The sequence below is a fragment of the Oncorhynchus tshawytscha genome, linkage group LG09, assembly GCF_018296145.1.
Source record: "Oncorhynchus tshawytscha isolate Ot180627B linkage group LG09, Otsh_v2.0, whole genome shotgun sequence".
Classification (NCBI taxonomy): domain Eukaryota; kingdom Metazoa; phylum Chordata; class Actinopteri; order Salmoniformes; family Salmonidae; genus Oncorhynchus; species Oncorhynchus tshawytscha.
This window is the reverse complement of record NC_056437.1, coordinates 64,828,526-64,848,526: the sequence shown is the minus strand read 5'-3', so window position 1 is coordinate 64,848,526 and position 20,001 is coordinate 64,828,526. Positions and strand designations below refer to the sequence as shown.

Here is a 20,001-nt window from a genome sequence, read left to right as displayed (position 1 = left end):
ATACTCTGTGTGTGATACATGTATATATAACTATACACACACACTCGTAGGTTTTACGAGTTTTATATCAAATCTACCCCACTATTATGGGAGCACCTTTGTCAATATCGCTATATCCCAATGTTTAGTTCTATTGTGGTAGAGAATGAGGGAGTACAGGCTGTGTGAGTGCCAGTGAGTGTGTGAGCGCGAGCAAGAGTTTGTATACACTCGGGCATCTGTGAGTTGTGTGTTTACGAGTGTGTGTGTTGCAGTGCGACCACCTCCTTAGCAACCTCACTAAATCCTTCTCATGTAGTCCGTGCATCGGTGTGGGATCGTAGTCAACAAAAAACTAAATTCTCTCTCATTAAGTGCAATTCACAGGGTTGAGACAATTAGACCGTTATGCAAAAACCTAGCGCCCTCAAGGCTGTTCCCTTTTTTTTTTTTTTTAGGTGAATGTGTGCAAAAAGCAAGTTACCTTGCTTTGTGTGTGTTTTAAGACTTCATACTTAATGTTTGATGGTACAAGCAGAGTTGAAAAAAAGTAATTACGTTTGTTGCCGTGTCATGTTACTGTTTTATCTCAAATGGAGTATCAAGTGCAATACAGTAGGGTGTGAGTGCGCGTGGTTAAAGTGTCAGCAATATAACATTGGTCATGTTTTTTTATCCTTTAAATGACAATCGATGTATTCAGTTGTTAATGATGTTAAAGGCTGCAGCATTACACAGTTTGTAAGTGTTTCTGTGCGATTGGCCCGTGTGAGTTTGAATACTGTGTGTGTAAATGTTTGGCGTATGGGTATTTTCTCTGTATTCTGCCTGTGGTTATGCATTTTATGGTTTGTGTGTGAGTGTGTATGCAGTGGGAGTGTACAGTGTAAGATTGTATGATCTGATACAGTACTTGCTAGACAGTTAGCAAATGCTTTAGTTTGGGGGTAAAATCTATTGTTTCTGATGTGTAATTGGATATCCATTTTTACATTATTTCCTTTTGAGATCAATCTTGTAAATACAGCTTAACATTGAGCAGCATGTACATAAGCATTTATTTGATAATATAAGAGAGCAATGTGTAATATCAAAAAGGATGAATATATCTATAATTATGTAGCAGATTGTGACTATGTAAGCTTTTCCATTAAAGTATTTTATTTTAACCTGAACTCTCACATTAAAGTATGTGGTAAATATATCTGCCTGTTGTTTCTGTTACAGTAGCTAGGTTTCCATCCAATTGGCCACCGATTTTCATGCGAATATTCCAAAATCTGCGTAAACAAAATATGTGCATTTTTCCACAAGTGGTGTTTCCACCAAATGGTCCGGTTGCGGATGAAAAGCAGTGCGTGATGACATAGTGCACATAAAAATGTACTTTTTCGCGTAAATTGTCATGAACCGAATAAAATCGAAAGTTCAATGTGTTTTCAACTCGCACTTTCAACTCTACCAATAATTTTGTCACAACTGTTTAATTAAATAGAAAATGTGCCCACTCCGGCCTTGGCACGTACGCTCTAGACAACAGCTTGCAGATATAGAGCGGGGATAGATAGCGGTCTGAAATCACGCAGTGCGCCTTTTCGGAGTTTTGAGGATAGTTAGGCAGGCTCCGCTAGGCTTTCAGTATGGTGCGGGTGAAGCACGCCTCTGTTTCGAACAGCGCGTCTGAGCAGTTCTTCAACTGTCGGGAGAAATGGCAACTTCCTGGTCCTGGAGTAGCTAAAACTGTGCATGTCTCAATGAGATGCCATCTTCATCTTAACCGACTTCTTTTGGCTTCAAGAGCTGTTGAGTCTTCAAATAGGAATGAATGGTGTCACGTGACCGCTTGCTTTGTCCTTTCATATGCAGTACCAGTCAAAGGTTTGGACACACCTACTCATTCCAGGGTTTTTCTTTATTTTACTATTTTCTACATTGTAGAAAAATAGTGAAGACATCAAAACTATGAAATAACACATATGGAATCATGTAACCAAAAAAAGTGTTAAACAAATCAAAATATATTATATTTTTGAGATTCTTCAAAGTAGTCACCGTTTGCCTTGATGACAGCTTTGCACACTTGGTATTCTCTCAACCAGCTTCATGAGGTAGTCACCTGGAATGCATTTCAATTAACAGGTGTGCCTTCTTAAAAGGTCATTTGTGGAATTTCTTTCCTTAATGCATGTGAGCCAATCCGTTGTATTGTGACAAGGCAGGGGTTGTATGCAGAAGATAGGCCTATTTGGTAAAAGACCAAGCCCATATTATGTTCAGAACAGCTCACATAAGCAAAGAGAAATGACAGTCCATCATTACTTTAAGACATGAAGGTCAGTCAATTCAGAAAATGTCAAGAACTTTGAAAGTTTCTAAAAGTGCAGTTGCAAAAACCATCAAGCACCATGATGAGGAAACTGTCTCTCATGCTCTGCTGCAGAGGATAAGTTAATTGGAGTTACCAGCTTCAGAAATTGCACCCCAAATAAATGCTTCACAGAGTTCAAGTAACAGACACATATCAATGTCAACTATTCAGAGGAGACTGCATGAATCAGGCCTTCATGGTCTAATTGCTGCAAAGAAACTACTACTAAAGGAAACCAATAAGAAGAAGACGTGCTTGGGCCAAGAAACACGAGCAATGGACATTAGACCGGTGGAAATCTGTCCTTTGGTCTGATGAGCAGTTGGAATGCAGAATATGTGAACGGATGATCTCAGCATGTGTTGTTCCTACCGTGAAGCATTGAGGAGGAGGTGTGATGGTGTGGGGATGCCTTGCAGGTGACACTGTCAGTGATTTATTTAGAATTCAAAGCACACTTAACCAGCATGGCTACCACAGCATTCTGCATGTATACGCTATCCCATCTGGTTTGCAGTTAGTGGGACTATAATTTGGTTTTTCAACAGGACAATGACCCAACGCACCTCCAGGCTCTGTAAGGGATATTTGACCAATAAGGAGAGTGATGGAGTGCTGCTGACCTGGCCTCCCCAATCACCCAACCTCAACCCAATTTGGATGAGTTGGACCGCAGAGTGAAGGAAAAGCAGCCAACAAGTGTTCAGTATATGTGGGAACTCCTTCAAGACTGTTGGAAAACCATTCCAGGTGAAGCTGGTTGAGAGAATGCCAAGAGTGTGCAAAGCTGTCATCAAGGCAAAGGGTGGCTCCTTTGAAGATTTTAAAGTAATAAATATATTTGATTTGTTTAACACTATTTTGGTTACTACATGATTCCATATGTGTTATTTCATAGTTTTGATGTCTGTTTTCGCTTTGTCATTATTGATGAGATTCTTTTTTTAAATTAATTTTAGAATAATTCTGTAACGTAACAAAATGTGAAAAAAGTGAAGGGGTCTGAATACATTTCAAATGCACTGTATGCATTCGAAAACTGGAACACTTCAATCCAGAGCATCCCAAACCTGCTTAATGGGTGACATGTCTGGTGAGTATGCAGGCCATATTTTCAACTTCCAGGAATTGTGTACAGATTCTTACGACATGGGGCCGTGGGATCTCATCACAGTATCTCTGTGCATTCAAATTGCCATCGATAAAATGCAATTGGGGCGGCAGGGTAGCCTAGTGGTTAGAGCGTTGGACTAGTTACCAAAAGGTTGCAAGTTCGAATCCCGAGCTGACAAGGTACACATCTGTCGTTCTGCCCCTGAACAGGCAGTTAACCCACTGTTCCTAGGCCATCATTGAAAATAAGAATTTGTTCTTAACTGACTTGCCTAGTAAAATAAAGGTAAAATAAAAAATTATTTGTTCGTAGCTAATGCATGCTCATACCATAACCCCACCGCCACCATGTGGCACTCTGTTCACAATGTTGACATCAGCAAACCGCTCGCCCATACAACACCATACACATGGTCTGTGGTTGTGAGGCCGGTTGTACATGCTGTCAAATTGTCTAAAATGACTTATGATAGAGGCTTATGCTAAAGAAATTAATATTAAATCCTCTGGCAGCAGTTCTGGTAGACATTACTGCAGTCAGCATGCCAATTGCACACTCCCTCAAAACTTCAGTCATCTGTGGCATTGTGTTGTGTGACAAAACTGCACATGTTAGTGGCCTTTAATTTTCCCAAGCACAATGTGCACCTGTTTAATGTTCATGCTATGCCATTATATTGTCTCTGATAGCATAGACAGGTTGGACGCGTGTACAACCATGGGGCAAAACAGATGAGGTTGGCGTAGATTGTTGACCACACGTAAGCTGTATTTCGTCTCCAATGTTTCTTAAAAACATAAATACATTTGCACAATGACCACTTGTTGTCTCTCAAATACATTGGTTACAGTTGCTGGTTAGCTAGGTAGCGAATTTGAGCCATATTAGCATTGACATGAAATCAGTCAAAACACTTCAAAACAAGACATGGTATCAATAACAAGATGAAACCAGCTGAAATTAGCCACTTACGATTCCCCACATGGCAGTTTGTTGGCATTCTTGCTAACAATTTGGCCATCCAGAATCACAACACATTCATGTTTCTTATACAAAGAAGAATAATGGTGTCCCACGAACTGAAAATATGGTTTTGGCTCAGTGTACACAAATGAGTGTCATGCCTCCTGTGACTATTATATCAACATTTGGCCTTTTTGTGTCATTAGGAAACGTCTTGTGGATTTCATAAATGTATCATATGTTGGGCTAATATAGATGTTGTGAGAGAAAAATTACAATATTATGTTTAATACTGTTTATTAATAGAATATATATGATGAGTATTCTCTCATTTGTGTCTGTGGGACTGAGCTGGGCCTCTGGAGCTTGAGCTGACAATTGTTAATGACTTGTTGATAAAAACCTACAGTCGGCATTACATAGACAAGATGTGGTTTGTGTTACCCGAGATAGAGATGGCCTGAAAAAGTTAGAACAATCCCTCGTTGTCTTATCTTCATCCTGGCACCTGGGAAACTAAGCCAGGTTGGAGTTAAAATAACATCCTGTGCAGATAATCAGGAGATAAACCCAAGGTGGCTTATGATGCCCCCCCCCCGATCAGCATGGCAGGGGTGAAACCAGCCCTAACTAAGCATTTTTACGTCTCCTATATACAGTATCTTTTTTCATTATCAGTTAAGCTGTCGGCAACACACTCAAGAGTGTGGGGTCAACAGTTTCATTGTTGCAATAATTAATCAATATTAAATAAAGATGATTGTTTGAAGAAATGACGAAGTCATATTTCATGACAATGTCGAAAGAGGTTACAGAAGACGGAAATGCTAAGTGTCCCACTTTTTCTGAATTCACCCTATGTAGCCTACACAACATATCAAACAAGCAAGACACAGACAGGCAGTCAATAGTGATTTAATGTTATTTTTCCATAGTCATTGCAACATTGCCTAAACAGGAGCCAGGCTGCTGGCTATATGGCAGCCTAACTATAAAGATGACATCAATGCAATGTGTAGACTGCGTCTTGCTTGTGCTATGGCAATATCCATTACAACAGACAGAAGGTTGTAGCCTTCATATATATTTTTGGAACGTTTGTTCAAATTGCAGCTGTTCAGAAATATGAGGCAGAGAGATAGGCTTCATCATCATATTGATCAAATTGGTTGAGGGTTCAGAAGAGAGAGAAATGTGAAACCCATGAAAAATAGCCGCTGCTTTGTCAAAAGCTAATGGGGACCCTCGGGCAGGGGTGAAAACGTTGTATGACTTGACTCTAATAAAAGCTGTGGATGGAATTTTGGTGAACTACATTTTAGACACCGTTCTGGACTGGTAAAAGCACAAATACATACTCCAACAATACAGCAATTCTAGTTAAAGTTCAAATCGTTATTGTCCATTCTATTTAATAATGGAAATGTGTCTTTGGCTGACAGGCCTGTGGCTCATACACATAGCAAACACACAGACAGAAAACATAGAAACAGTAGTTTCACCATGCTTTCTGCAAAACTAGAAAAATATTACTATGATTATTGTGTTAAGGCTTGTGACAAGCCTTAGTCTCGCAGATCCAGGGTCAGTCATGGTTGACATAGGACAGGTCATTCCAGCTCTCCAGGGGGTCTAAAGGATTGACCAAGATCTCCACAGAGTCCTCCGCTACCTCTTCGCAGTGGTGGAAAAAGTACCTAATTGTTATACTTGAGTATAAGTAAAGATACCTAATAGAAAATGACTCCAAAAAATTCCCAGTAAAGTACTACTTCAGTAAAAGTCTAAAGGTATTTGGTTTTAAATGTACTTAAGTATCAACAGTTCAAGTAATTGCTCAAATATACTTGTATCAAAAGTAAAAGCATAAATCATTTCTAATTTATTTTATTAAGCAAACCAGACAGCACCATTTATTTTTTGTTTACAGATAGCAAGGGGCACTCTCCAACACAGAGACATAATTTACAAATGAAGCATTTGTGCTTAGTGAGTCCGCCAGATCAGAGGCTGACCAGGGATGTTCTCTTAATACTTTAAGTGCGTGAATTGGACCATTTTCCTGTACTGCTAAACATTCAAAATATAATGAATACTTTTGGATGTCAGGGAAAATGTATGAAGTAAACAGTACATTATTTTCTATAGGAATGAGTAACAGTAAAAGTTGTCAAAAATATAAATAGTAAAGTAAATTACAGATACCCCCCCCAAAAAATTTGTACTTTAAAGTATTTTTACATAAGTACTTTACACCAGCGCCTCTTCGCAATTATCAGGAGCCCTCTCCCTCCAGTGGCTACAAACACAACAATGTTGGATGTTATATAGGCCAATCCCAAATTGATCCCTAGATCCTAAAGGATTGGATAGGCAATATGGTAGTAGCTCCTCCTTGTCCTTTGATAGGCTAGGTGGACAGAAACAAATATCTTACTCTGTGGTCAGTGGGGTTCCATCCTCCACCTATGTCCATTTGGTCCTCATCAGCCAAACCAATCTATGCCTTCTTATTAAAAGCCCTGAGAAATAACTAAAGCAGCACAACACACATATAACGAAACAATGGTAAGCATGTATGACTACACATACATAAGTCTTACATTTTAAAAAAAGAAGTCTGGGTCAATATTTATTAAAGATTACAGAGTAGAAGTGCTGATCTAGGACGAGGTCCACCCTGACTATAATTATCAGATTCAATATGATCTAAAAGCCCAAACTGATCCTAGATCAGCACTCCTTTTCTAAAGAGATTGAAAGGGTGCAATGTGAAAGTCTACACACTGTCACGACTTCCGCCGAAGTCGGCCCCTCTCCTTGTTCGGGCAGCGGTCGACGTCACCGGCTTTCTAGCCATCCCCGCTCCATTTTTCTATTATCCATTTGTTTTGTCTTGTTCCAATCACACTACATGTATCCCCCTCTTCCCCCTCATGTCTTTGTGTGTAATTATTTGTGTGTTACGTGTTGTACGCACTAGGCTAAGCGTTTGTTATTTTCCGTGTGTTTTCATGAAGCTTATTTGTATTGTTATACATTTATGTTGTGTGACTATTATGCGCGCTATACACTTTGCCTTGTTGGCTGGGGGAGTTTTTTGACGCAGCTGCGTCCGTCTGTATATCTCTCCTACCGTAATAAAGTGTGCGCCTGTTCACAATGCTCTGCATCTGACTTCACCTGAAGTACGTACACGCCTGACACACACCCCTTGTACAATTCACATTTTGCTGCCTTAAAATCTTAAAAGGGATTCGATTTGATTTTCCCACTACTGATCTCCAAAACCTGCTCCACATTTTCAAAGTGAAAGAAAAAGTTAAAATTAAAGATGTCTTGATTGCGTATGTGTAACGGCTCTCCTCTTCGTCTGATTATGAGGAATATGAAAAATCGGAACAACACGCAGCGTGGTAAGTGTTCATAGTAAATTTTATTAAATAAACTGAATGACCAAAAAACAACAACGCGCGAACGACACGAAACAGTCCTGTAATGTGAAAAACAGACCGCGAACTACCCACAAACACAGGTGGGAACAGGCTACCTAAGTATGGTTCTCAATCAGATAAACGAGACAACGATAAACAGCTGCCTCTGATTGGGAACCATGCCAGGCCAAACACATAGAAATATGACACACGGAACAAAACATAGAATGAAAAACATAGAATGCCCACCCCAACTCACGCCCTGACCAAACCAAAATAGAGACATAAAAAAGGAACTAAGGTCAGGATGTGACCGTATGTCTTCACACCCCTGAGTCAATACTTGGTGGAAGCACCTTTACATCTGTAAATCATTTTGAATAAGATTCTACAAACTCTGCACAACTCTTAGTTCAACATACACGGAGTGTACAAAACATTAGGAATACCTACACCATTCATATAAATTATTTTTTTTAATCAGGTTTATTCGTTTGCAGCCATTCTTATATTGACAATTTGTTAATAAAACTTGATGTCATTTTTTTGTGTTCTACTTGTAGCCCTGGTTGTCCTGAAAAGAAAATGGTAAAACACTTAATTGTGAGGCTAAATGTAATGGCTGGACATGCTGATAAATGAAAAGTCATTTTTTTCTGGGGTCTCGGAACTGATGGGGTTAACGTATTACCTGCTGACAATTTGGCCTTCATCCCAAATCTGTGACCTCATCGTGCCCATTAAAAGAAAAAGAAATGTATGATCACTTACAATTTTAGCAGAACTGAAAGTGAAAATGGATAGAGCATTGTACTTACAAGAATTGATGCTGTTTTGAAGGAAAAGGGTGGTCAAACCAAATATGGATTTGATTTAGATTTTTCTTCTGTTCACTCACTTTGCATTTAGTTAATTGATCAATGTAATCTATTATTAACATGTCTATTTTTGAAAGCATTCTTACTTTACAGCATTATTATTTTTTTACACCTGCCTAAAACTTTTGCATAGTACTGTATATATAATTTTAAGGCAGCAAAATTTGACAGCTGTGCAAGGGGTGTGTAGACTTTCACCAGGCACTGTAAATATGGGCCCGCTCTCATTTAATTCCCATCTATGTGCACTCTGACAGGTCGGCCCTGTCAGAGTGCACATTAGAACAGGCGTCATTCATAGGGCAATTTACACACAACAAATACTAACCTGAACTGAGAGTGTTTTGACCTGTAACAGAGTGAATGAGAAAGACTCCTACAATAATAGTTTTAGTCAGGTTGCGACATGTCGACATTGTTAAATCCTATACTTACAACTTGTGCTAAGTTAGGATATTATACTGAATTGAATCGACCAGACTCAGAGGTAAACTTCCACGTCTTTTCACCACCACTGTCCGTGTAACAAGCACCGCATTCCTTTACTGACGTGATGTCATATATCAGTACGCCACATCAATACACTGCAGTCATACCGTTGGTACGGATGTTGTAAGAGATCTGTGGTGTACGGCTTTCTCTGTAACTGTAGACTTGAAGAACAGGTACGTTTTGGTTAGGGTAAAAAGGGGGTGAAAACTGTACCCAGCCACAAGCTCAGTGGAAAACTTTGCTTTGTCTATCTGTAGTGTGTAGACCACATCTGCTCGTGGTAAAAAAATTGTCAGCGGTAAGTGTTGGGGAAGCTACTCTGTAAATATAGTTTACCAAGCTACCAATTACCTCACACTGGAAGAAGTTGAGCTACAGTAAAGCTACCCATAAGAGAAATATAGTTTGTTTACCGATATCTAAAGCTACTTTAAAACCTGGCTCAGGAAAAATTATCTATATGAAATGTCATTCAATGCAAAGTCATGGAACATGACTGCAAAAACAGATCAATCTGGAGTCAGATATTACTGTGACAGAACACGTGTCATTTAAAAAAGTGGGTAAAAAATGTTATTAACCATGAAATCAAAGATTTGAATAGAGTTAAACTAGCATCAAGCTACTGCAAAATGTAGTTAAATTACTCGTTGAATTACTTGAAGCAGAACTACTCCCCAACACTGTCAGTGGTGGAATAATGTTTTTTAAAAGGGCAAGACCTTATAATGTCCAAATAATAAGCCATTGTTACACCTTTATAAAATGTGAGTGAACAATTAGGGATTATTCCAGCATTTCAACATGAATTGTCATTACAGGAACTTATAATGGATTATTAATAAAGGTTTTTGTGATATTTCCTGAGAATGTTATATCACAGAAATATCACATTAGATATTCAGACCCTTTACTCAGTACTTTGTTTAAGCACCTTTGGCAGCGATTACAGCCTCAAGTCTCTTTGGATATGACGCTACAAGCTTGGCACACCTGTATTTGGGGATTTTCTCCCATTCTTATCTGCAGATCCTCTCAAGCTCTGTCAGGTTGGATGGGGAGCGTCGGGTTCAAATCCAGGCTGTCGATGGGCCACTCAAGGACATTCAGAGACTTGTCCCGAAGCCACCACTGCATTGTCTTGGCTGTTTGCTTAGGGTTGTTGTCCTGTTGGAAGGTGAACCTTCGCCCCAGCTTGAGGTCCTCAGTGCTCTGGAGCAGGTTTCCATCAAGGATCTCTGCACTTTGCTCTATTCATCTTTCCTTCAATCCTGACTATTCTCCCAGTCCCTGCCACTGAAAAACATCCCTACAGCATGATACTGCCACCACCATGCTTCACCATAGGGATGGTGCCAGGTTTCCTCCAGACGTGACACTTGGCATTCAGGCCAAGGAGTTCAATCTTGGTTTCATCAGACCAGCGAATCTTGTTTCTCATGGTCTGAGAATGGCTTCCGTCTGGCCACTCTACCATAAGGCCTGATAGGTAGAGTGCTGCAGAGATTGTTGTCCTTCTGAAAGATTCCACAGATGAACTCTGGAGCTCTCTCAGAGTGACCATCGGGTCCTTGGTCACCTCCCTGACCAAGGCTCTTCTCCCCCGATTGCTCAGTTTGGCTGGGCGGCCAGCTCTAGGAAGAGTCTTGGTGGTTCCAAACTTCTTCCATTTAAGAATGATGGAGGTCACTACCGCTTGTCGTGCGGTAGCAGAGTGCCAAGTCTATGACCAAAAGACTCCTTAACAGCTTCTACCCCCAAGCCATAAGACTGCTGAACAATTAATCAAATGGCCACCCAGACTGTTTACATTGACACCCCCCCCCCCACTCCATCTGTTATTATACTGCTGCTATTTATTATCTATGCATAGTCACTTTACCCCTACCGACATGTACAAATGACCTTGACTAACCTGTGCCCCTGCACATTGACTAAGTACTGATACATAGCCTTGTTATTGTGTTACTTTGTAGATTTTTTTTAAACTTTAGTTTATTTAGTAAATATTTTCTTAACTCTTTCTTGAACTGCATTGTTGGTTAAGGGCTTGTAAGTAAGCATTTCACGGTAAGGTTTACACCCGTTTTATTCGGCGCATGTGACAAATAACATTTGATTTGATTGGTAGGCCGTCAGTATGAAAACAGCAACACACATGCATACACACACACACACCAAACAAATACATAAAAATGGCTGTGAGATCCATGTGTTAAGTGCTATGTACATATTGTACTTAATGGTAAATACAGAAACAATATGTAAGAAACTACAATTGCACCAACATAATATCAAGCTGTCACATTTGTATTTAGCCAGATTGTCCCATTGAAGTCAGAATACATATTTTTCAAAACAGACCACGAGAATTTAGGGACTGCATAAGAGTGAGACTGTTGTTTGAATGCCATCTTCTGGCAGAAAATTGTTAAATTATCATGGGTATATTACAGTTTTTAAATCAGTGGAAGAAATCCATTTAATTCAGTACAGAGAACATCAAATCCATCACAGTACTGGTACTGCATAACAAATCAAAGTACACACGTGTATATTAACATGGGAAAACTCATTGTATTATTATTTATTTACAATTTCTAGTGTAATCCCATGATGTGTAACCCTGATAACAGCATTTCTTCATTGATAGGAGAATGCTTGGTTTAGTTTTCTAAAATAGAAATCTCCACGACACCAGGCTGGTCTGCAGGCTTGCCAAAGGAGGATCCTGTTTTAGATTCAGGCTTGCCAAAGAGGGGTGAACCTGTCTTAGATGCAAGCTTGCCAAAGAGGGGTGAACCTGTGTTAGATGCAGGCTTGCCAAATGAGAATCCTGTGTTAGCTTCAGGCTTGCCAAAGAGGGGTGAACCTGTGTTAGATGCAAGCTTGCCAAAGAGGGGTGAACCTGTGTTAGATGCAGGCTTGCCAAATGAGAATCCTGTGTTAGCTTCAGGCTTGCCAAAGAGGGGTGAACCTGTGTTAGATGCAGGACTTCCAAAGAGTGGTGAACCTGTGTTAGATGCAGGCTTGCCAAATGAGAATCCTGTGTTAGCTTCAGGCTTGCCAAAGAGGGGTGAACCTGTGTTAGATGCAGGACTTCCAAAGAGTGGTGAACCTGTGTTAGATGCAGGCTTGCCAAATGAGAATCCTGTGTTAGCTTCAGGCTTGCCAAAGAGGGGTGAACCTGTGTTAGATGCAGGACTTCCAAAGAGTGGTGAACCTGTGTTAGATTCAGGCTTGCCAAAGAGGGACGAACCTGTGTTAGATTCAGGCTTGCCAAAGAGGGACGAACCTGTGTTAGATTCAGGCTTGCCAAAGAGGGACGAACCTGTGTTAGATTCAGGCTTGCCAAAGAGGGACGAACCTGTGTTAGATTCAGGCTTGCCAAAGAGGGACGAACCTGTGTTAGATTCAGGCTTGCCAAAGAGGGACGAACCTGTGTTAGATTCAGGCTTGCCAAAGAGGGACGAACCTGTGTTAGATTCAGGCTTGCCAAAGAGGGACGAACCTGTGTTAGATTCAGGCTTGCCAAAGAGGGACGAACCTGTGTTAGATTCAGGCTTGCCAAAGAGGGACGAACCTGTGTTAGATGCAGGCTTGCCAAATGAGAATCCTGTGTTAGCTTCAGGCTTGCCAAAGAGGGGCCCTGTGTTAGATTCAGGCTTGCCAAAGAGGGACGAACCTGTGTTAGATTCAGGCTTGCCAAAGAGGGACGAACCTGTGTTAGATTCAGGCTTGCCAAAGAGGGACGAACCTGTGTTAGATTCAGGCTTGCCAAAGAGGGACGAACCTGTGTTAGATTCAAGCTTGCCAAAGAGGGGTGAACCTGTGTTAGATGCAGGCTTGCCAAATGAGAATCCTGTGTTAGCTTCAGGCTTGCCAAAGAGGGGTGAACCTGTGTTAGATGCAGGACTTCCAAAGAGTGGTGAACCTGTGTTAGATGCAGGCTTGCCAAATGAGAATCCTGTGTTAGCTTCAGGCTTGCCAAAGAGGGACGAACCTGTGTTAGATTCAAGCTTGCCAAATGAGAATCCTGTGTTAGCTTCAGGCTTGCCAAAGAGGGGTGAACCTGTGTTAGATGCAGGCTTGCCAAATGAGAATCCTGTGTTAGCTTCAGGCTTGCCAAAGAGGGGGTGAACCTGTGTTAGATGCAGGACTTCAAAGAGTGGTGAACCTGTGTTAGATGCAGGCTTGCCAAATGAGAATCCTTTAGCTTCAGGCTTGCCAAAGAGGGACGAACCTGTGTTAGATTCAGGCTTGCCAAAGAGGGACGAACCTGTGTTAGATTCAAGCTTGCCAAAGAGGGACGAACCTGTGTTAGATTCAGGCTTGCCAAAGAGGGACGAACCTGTGTTAGATTCAGGCTTGCCAAAGAGGGACGAACCTGTGTTAGATTCAGGCTTGCCAAAGAGGGACGAACCTGTGTTAGATTCAGGCTTGCCAAAGAGGGACGAACCTGTGTTAGATTCAGGCTTGCCAAAGAGGGACGAACCTGTGTTAGATTCAGGCTTGCCAAAGAGGGACGAACCTGTGTTAGATTCAGGCTTGCCAAAGAGGGACGAACCTGTGTTAGATTCAGGCTTGCCAAAGAGGGACGAACCTGTGTTAGATTCAGGCTTGCCAAAGAGGGACGAACCTGTGTTAGATTCAGGCTTGCCAAAGAGGGACGAACCTGTGTTAGATTCAGGCTTGCCAAAGAGGGACGAACCTGTGTTAGATTCAGGCTTGCCAAAGAGGGACGAACCTGTGTTAGATTCAGGCTTGCCAAAGAGGGACGAACCTGTGTTAGATTCAGGCTTACCAAAGAGGGACGAACCTGTGTTAGATTCAGGCTTGCCAAAGAGGGACGAACCTGTGTTAGATTCAGGCTTGCCAAAGAGGGACGAACCTGTGTTAGATTCAGGCTTGCCAAAGAGGGACGAACCTGTGTTAGATTCAGGCTTGCCAAAGAGGGACGAACCTGTGTTAGATTCAGGCTTGCCAAAGAGGGACGAACCTGTGTTAGATTCAGGCTTGCCAAAGAGGGACGAACCTGTGTTAGATTCAGGCTTGCCAAAGAGGGACGAACCTGTGTTAGATTCAGGCTTGCCAAAGAGGGACGAACCTGTGTTAGATTCAGGCTTGCCAAAGAGGGACGAGCCTGCGTTACATTTAGGCTTGCCAAAGAGGGGTGAACCTGTGTTAGATTCAGGCTTGCCAAAGAGGGATGAGCCTGCGTTACATTTAGGCTCGCCAAAGGAGAAACCTGTGCTAGGCTTTTCTCTACTATTGTTGTCAGATACAAGTTTGGTGAAAGGACCGCTGTCAGTGTTTAATGCTGCCTTACAAAAATCATCCACGTCAACTGCAGGCTTACCACAAACACCGACAGGACAATTGAAAATGCTGCTACTTGTTGTGGTAGCAGGTGTGCTGTTAAGGACTGCTATACCAGCTCCAGATGCAGGTTTGGTGAACCCTTCAGTGTTAGATGAGGATTTAGTAAGCAGGGGATTGATGTTCATATTAGATGCCGATTTGGTCAAGAGAAGGTTGTCAGTGGTGGACACGGGTTTGGTGAGGATGGTCTCTACTCTAGCAGCAGGTTTAGTGTCATTTGATGGCCCTTTTTCGGTGAATAGGATCGCTGAGCCAGTTGGAGGTTTGCTCATAGAAGAACACTTCAAGATAGAGGACTTTGTACAGAGGGAAAGGGGAGAGTCGCAGGTTACTGCAGGTTCCCCCATTACCAGGGCGGGCTTGAAGGCTGGGGGGCTCCCATTGGCTTGACCAATTGTCTTTGGAGCTGAAACTGAAATAATTGCACAAACATTTTAGCTCACATAGGCTACAGTATTTTGTGTTTTTTGTGGGGGGGTTTCTTGAAAAATTCTGCATGCTGAGATGATAAACACACTTACATTGGCTGGGCTTTGGTGACTGAAGCATATGGATGGCTTTTACTGTGGAAATGGACACAGATACACACATTATTATTATTTCTTACAAGCTTTTAAAACCCAGACTCCAAAATTCAAGGGTTTTCAAAAGATATACAGTACCTCATTCACATCTCACATGCTGTCTTAACACACTGGGAACACACTGGTTGAATCAATGTTGTTTCCACGTCATTTTAATGAAATTGCATTGAACCAACGTGGAATAGACATTGAATTGACGTCTGTGCCCAGTGGGGAACCACTGAAATTCTACCTGTGTTCAATATCCTCTTCATTCCTTCATCACAGAAGCATTCCAACTGCTCCTTGAAATGAGTATAAGCTCTCTTTACTGTCCCAAAATCACACAGCGGGTCAATGTTGATGCTCGGCAAGTCTTCAGATACAGGAGAGCTCCTGGGGTCTTGGTAATGCTTGAAAGATTGAAGAAAGAAAATGGCTTCACATATAGCTGAACTCCAGGGCAGCAAATTATGTCTGTTCATTTAAAGATATCATTCTGCAAAACCGATTATCCTCAAGATAATCCAGTTTCTACTTCTACTACTCTGTGTAAGGAGTATTAAACAAAGAAGTACTTATACCTGAAGGAAGTATGCGTCATCTTGGGTCAGTGTGAGTTTCTTCAGCTCAGAGTCTCTCTTCTTCAGCGCAATAATCTCCTGCTCCAGACGCTGCAGTTGGGCCTCCGCCCAGTTCACCTCCACCTTTTCCTGAGCCCTGATCATCTCCTTCACTTGGTTGCCCCTCCGCTCCAGATATACTTTCAGCTCCGAGAGCGTCCTGGTGCTGTCCAGAACAGCTTCCCTTGCAGAGCGCTGATCGAAAGGAATATAGTGATTTAGACCCTGCCTCAATGTTCTGGTACTTAATTACCCCCAACAAAGATCAACAGGGAGTCAGTCGATAAGAGTGACCACATAAATACCAATATAAACAAACAAACAGCAATTCAATGTCTGTGCCCTTGCAAAGAAACAGTCACTAGAACAGATAGTAAAAAAATAAAAAATAAAAAGCAAAACCATTTTAATGTTAATCATCATATCCCACATATGTTTTACAAATATGTCCTGCAGAATGTGTTGCCCTTTGGTCTGACATGCATTTGGCAACATGCGAGCGCAAGGCCAAGCTTCAGTGCCTGATCAAGACAGTGGGGAAGGATCATTGGTAGTATGGACCAAGAATCAACTGCTTCCAGCCTGTACACAAAACTCATCCTCAGAAAACGTAACATTTTACAGGACAGTACACATCCCCTTCACCCGAAATTCAGTCATAGCCTGGCTAGGGGAAGACGACTTCTTTAAAAAAGAAGCTCAGGAAAAACAGATATAAGGACTCTTTAATTCCAACAACCATTAGGCTGTAAAATGGATAGTCTAATTGGACTGTTGACTAGTTGATAGGTGTGTACAGTAAATATGTATTGCACTTGCACTGTAAATCTGCAGCCTATTGTACTTTCATATAAAATGTATTGTGTACTATTTTGTGTTACATATTTGGTCTTTTTAAGCAAATTACCAAATTAATATATCATTGGTGGGATAATAAAGGTCATCTAATCAAATGAATCTAATCTAATTAAAAGATGCACTAGTACTTTAGAACGCTAATAAGATGGAGATAACAGATACAATGCAGTACAACATGTGTACAGATAAAGTTGTGGCAGATTAAGTTCACGTCAAACACCACCACCACCACTCCCTCGCTCTTACCTTGATCATATACAGTAGCCCATCTCTTGCAAAACATCCTGGCTCACCTTAAACGACATCAAAGCTCCCCTCAGGTGCTCCACCTCCTCTTCCTTTTCCTTGACTTTCTGTCTACATGATCCTCCTGTGGCCTCTGTCTCTTTCTGTGTGCAGAGAGAAGCCCCAGACAACGCAACATGAGCTTTCCACTTTCTTAACAAACAAATGTACTAATAGCACCAAAGGAAACATGATAAGTAGAGCTGAACAGATAGTGACACAGGTGAGACTATAGGTGATAACCAGCATAGATCAGGATGTGATTTACAAGATTAGGCTAATTGGCAGAACTAAATCACTGTGCCAGAGCGCTTCAGATTACCTTTCACATAAAGTTAAATTATGTTCGCCCAATGAGTTTTAGCCAGGCCTGCGTATCAACCTAGTGGTGTCCAACGCCCTGGTCTGCTCTATAAAACCTATGTAAATTACAATCGCCAGAACGGCCAAACAAAACAACATTTTACGGCCGTTTGGGCCTCTAACATTAGATCAAGTTCGATCTCCACGATTCATTATTTTAAAGTTCGCTACAAATTCAGATATTTTATTAAGTAGTGATCCATTCAGACTACTACATTTGTCATCACACAGGACCACGCAGCGTTAGATTGACTCTCTCAGGCAGGATGAAAACGACTACATCGACCATGGTCCTTTACTAGTTACGGCCACTTTCACCGTAAACCATGTTTTAATGTGCCATTCAGACCCATTCAGCAATATAGCGCACTTCAAATTCTAATACTCCTGGCTTCATCCGCCATTGGGAGTTTTCCATAGGAAAATCGTGGATGACGTCAGCGCTACCACGATCTACTGGCTTTAATGTCTATGGTTTTAGCACCTACCTGCTTCTCCATTCTTTCAGCTGATGCAGCGACGATGACATGGCCTTTGTGATCGTACAGTGCACAACTCACACACACACACAGTTTGTCGGTTCTGCAGTAAACCTCCAGCAGTTTGTGATGAGTTGAGCAAACCCGTTCCTGTAATCGTCGGGTAGCATCCAGCAGCTTGTGCCTTCCAAAGGAAGGGTTTTCATAGTGGGGCTTTAGGTGAGTCTCACAGTAAGAGGCCAGGCACACCAGGCAGGACTTGACAGCTTGGTTCGCTCCTCTAGTGCAGAAGTCACATGCAACCACATCTTCCGTAAGAGGAGCAGTTTGGAGTTCTGTCTTCTTCAGTTTCGCCACCATTTCAGCCAGAATAGTATTTTGGTTCAGAGTGGGCCAAGGTTGTGTAAGACTTTCTTTGCACTGGGGGCAGATCTGACCTCCCATCTGGTCCTCCTGCTCCCATAAGCCCTGGATACAGCCCATACAGTGACTGTGTCCACAAGGCATAGTCACCGGATCTTTCAGCAGGTCTAGACAGATGGGACATTTGAAGAGGTCCTGTTCCAATGAGACAGAGGCTGTCATTTTACTCGCCATTGTGTCTAATCTACAGCTAACCAAGTTGTGTGCGGTAACTAGTCTAGAGCGTAAAATAGAGAACTGAGGTGGGTACTTCACTGACTGAAGAGAACGGGAACATATAGTGAAAGAAAAAAAGAGTTTCATTTCTCTTGAAATCCTGACTCACTGTGGGTATGGTCACATTGTTCATTAGTTTTGTCTCTGACGCTCGAGGTTGCCAGGCTGCTCACCATAACGCGCACCTGCCACCAACGTTGCGCGCGCCAGTGCTTCATGGACTCACCCGGACTCCATCACGTCATTGATTGCCTGCCATATATTTGTCACTTCCTCCGTTTCATTCCCGTATCTGCATCGATGTTGTTTTGTTTCTCTTGTCCAGACGCTTCTCTGGCTTTTGTTTTTATTTACTATAAAATCCTCAACCTGTACTTGCTTCCGGTCTTCCAGCGTCTGTCGTTACGGAACCGTTTCAAGTTTATGTAAAATCCTCTACCTTCTGTAGGGTTATCAAGTTTCCACACATCTACTGATATGTGGCTATTATTCTCTTTCTATCGTATATTGTTAATCAACATACCGAATATGGTAATGGACATTTTCTTTGTTTAGTTTGAGGCTTTTTTAATGATCATATATATATATATATATATATATATATATATATATATGCAGCTTCTTCTTACTGTCACAACATTTTCAGAGATTTGATGAGATGTGTGATGAGATTATTTTAGGGAATACATAGTTAAGTTTGTATTTACTCTGAAAATGAATTACATATACACAGTTAGCAAAACATTAGGAACACCTTCCTAATATTGAGTTGCACTCCCTTTTGCCCTCAGAACATCCCCAATTCGTCAGGGCATGAACTCTACAAGGTGTCGAAAGCGTTCTTTATACACATGGGAAACTGTTGACCGTGAAAAACCCAGCAGGGTTGCAGTTCTTGACACTCAAACCGATGCGCCTGGCACCTACTACCATACCCCGTTCAAAGCCACTTAAATATTTTGTCTTGACTATTCACCCTCTGAATGGCACACATACACAATCAATGTCTCAAAGCCTAAAAATGCTTATTCAACCTGTCTCCTCCCCTTCATCTACACTGATTGAAGTGGATTTAACAAGTGACATCAATAAGGGACCATAGCTTTCACCTGGTCAGTCTGTCATGAAAAGAGCAGGTGTTCCTAATGTTTTGTACACTCAGTGTAAGTGCAATGCGATATCTATTTTCACTTTCAGTTCCGCTCATACATGTATTCTTATTTTAATGTACACGATGAGGTCACAGGTTTGGGATAAAGACCAAATTGGCAGCAGAGAATGTCCTTAACCGTATCAGTCCCGAGGCCCCAGCAAAATTCGGATTTTCATTTAACTGACTTAAATTTATCTGCATGTCCAGCTCTTATATATACATTTTTAAGACAACCAGGGCTACAAGTAAAACACAAAACAATTTGGCATCAACATTTGCATTCATGAGTTTTATTGACAAACTGTCAATAAAAGAATAAAATATTTAAAAATGACTTTATATGAATGCTGTAATTACAGAAATGGTTTGCTCAATGGGAAATTAATATCCAACTAGTCAGTGACAACTGTGTAGTTTGTAGATTGTGA

General features: G+C 41.4%; 1 protein-coding gene across 1 annotated transcript; it reads right to left on the bottom strand.

Annotated features, from left to right (window-relative positions):
• Positions 1 to 11,299: 11,299 nt before the first annotated feature.
• On the bottom strand, positions 11,300 to 18,648 carry LOC112251677 (nuclear pore complex protein DDB_G0274915). The gene is made up of 7 exons (XM_042327866.1): positions 17,791 to 18,648; positions 16,948 to 17,043; positions 15,758 to 15,991; positions 15,427 to 15,586; positions 15,132 to 15,173; positions 12,986 to 15,022; positions 11,300 to 12,811 (listed from the first exon to the last, which is right to left on the bottom strand). The coding sequence occupies exons 1-7, from the start codon at positions 18,505 to 18,507 to the stop codon at positions 11,895 to 11,897; spliced, it is 4,203 nt and encodes a 1,400-aa protein (XP_042183800.1). The 5' UTR covers positions 18,508 to 18,648; the 3' UTR covers positions 11,300 to 11,894.
• Between the last annotated feature and the right edge of the window lie 1,353 nt (positions 18,649 to 20,001).

Coding starts and splice junctions, on each gene's coding strand:
- LOC112251677 (XM_042327866.1), bottom strand. CDS start 18,507: ATGAAACTCTTTTTTTCTTTCACTATATGTTCCCGTTCTCTTCAGTCA. Junction 15,992..16,947: donor GAGCTTTGATGTCGTTTAAG/GTGAGCCAGGAT, acceptor CCTTTCGATCAG/CGCTCTGCAAGGGAAGCTGT. Junction 15,174..15,426: donor GAAGAGGATATTGAACACAG/GTAGAATTTCAG, acceptor CCATTTCCACAG/TAAAAGCCATCCATATGCTT.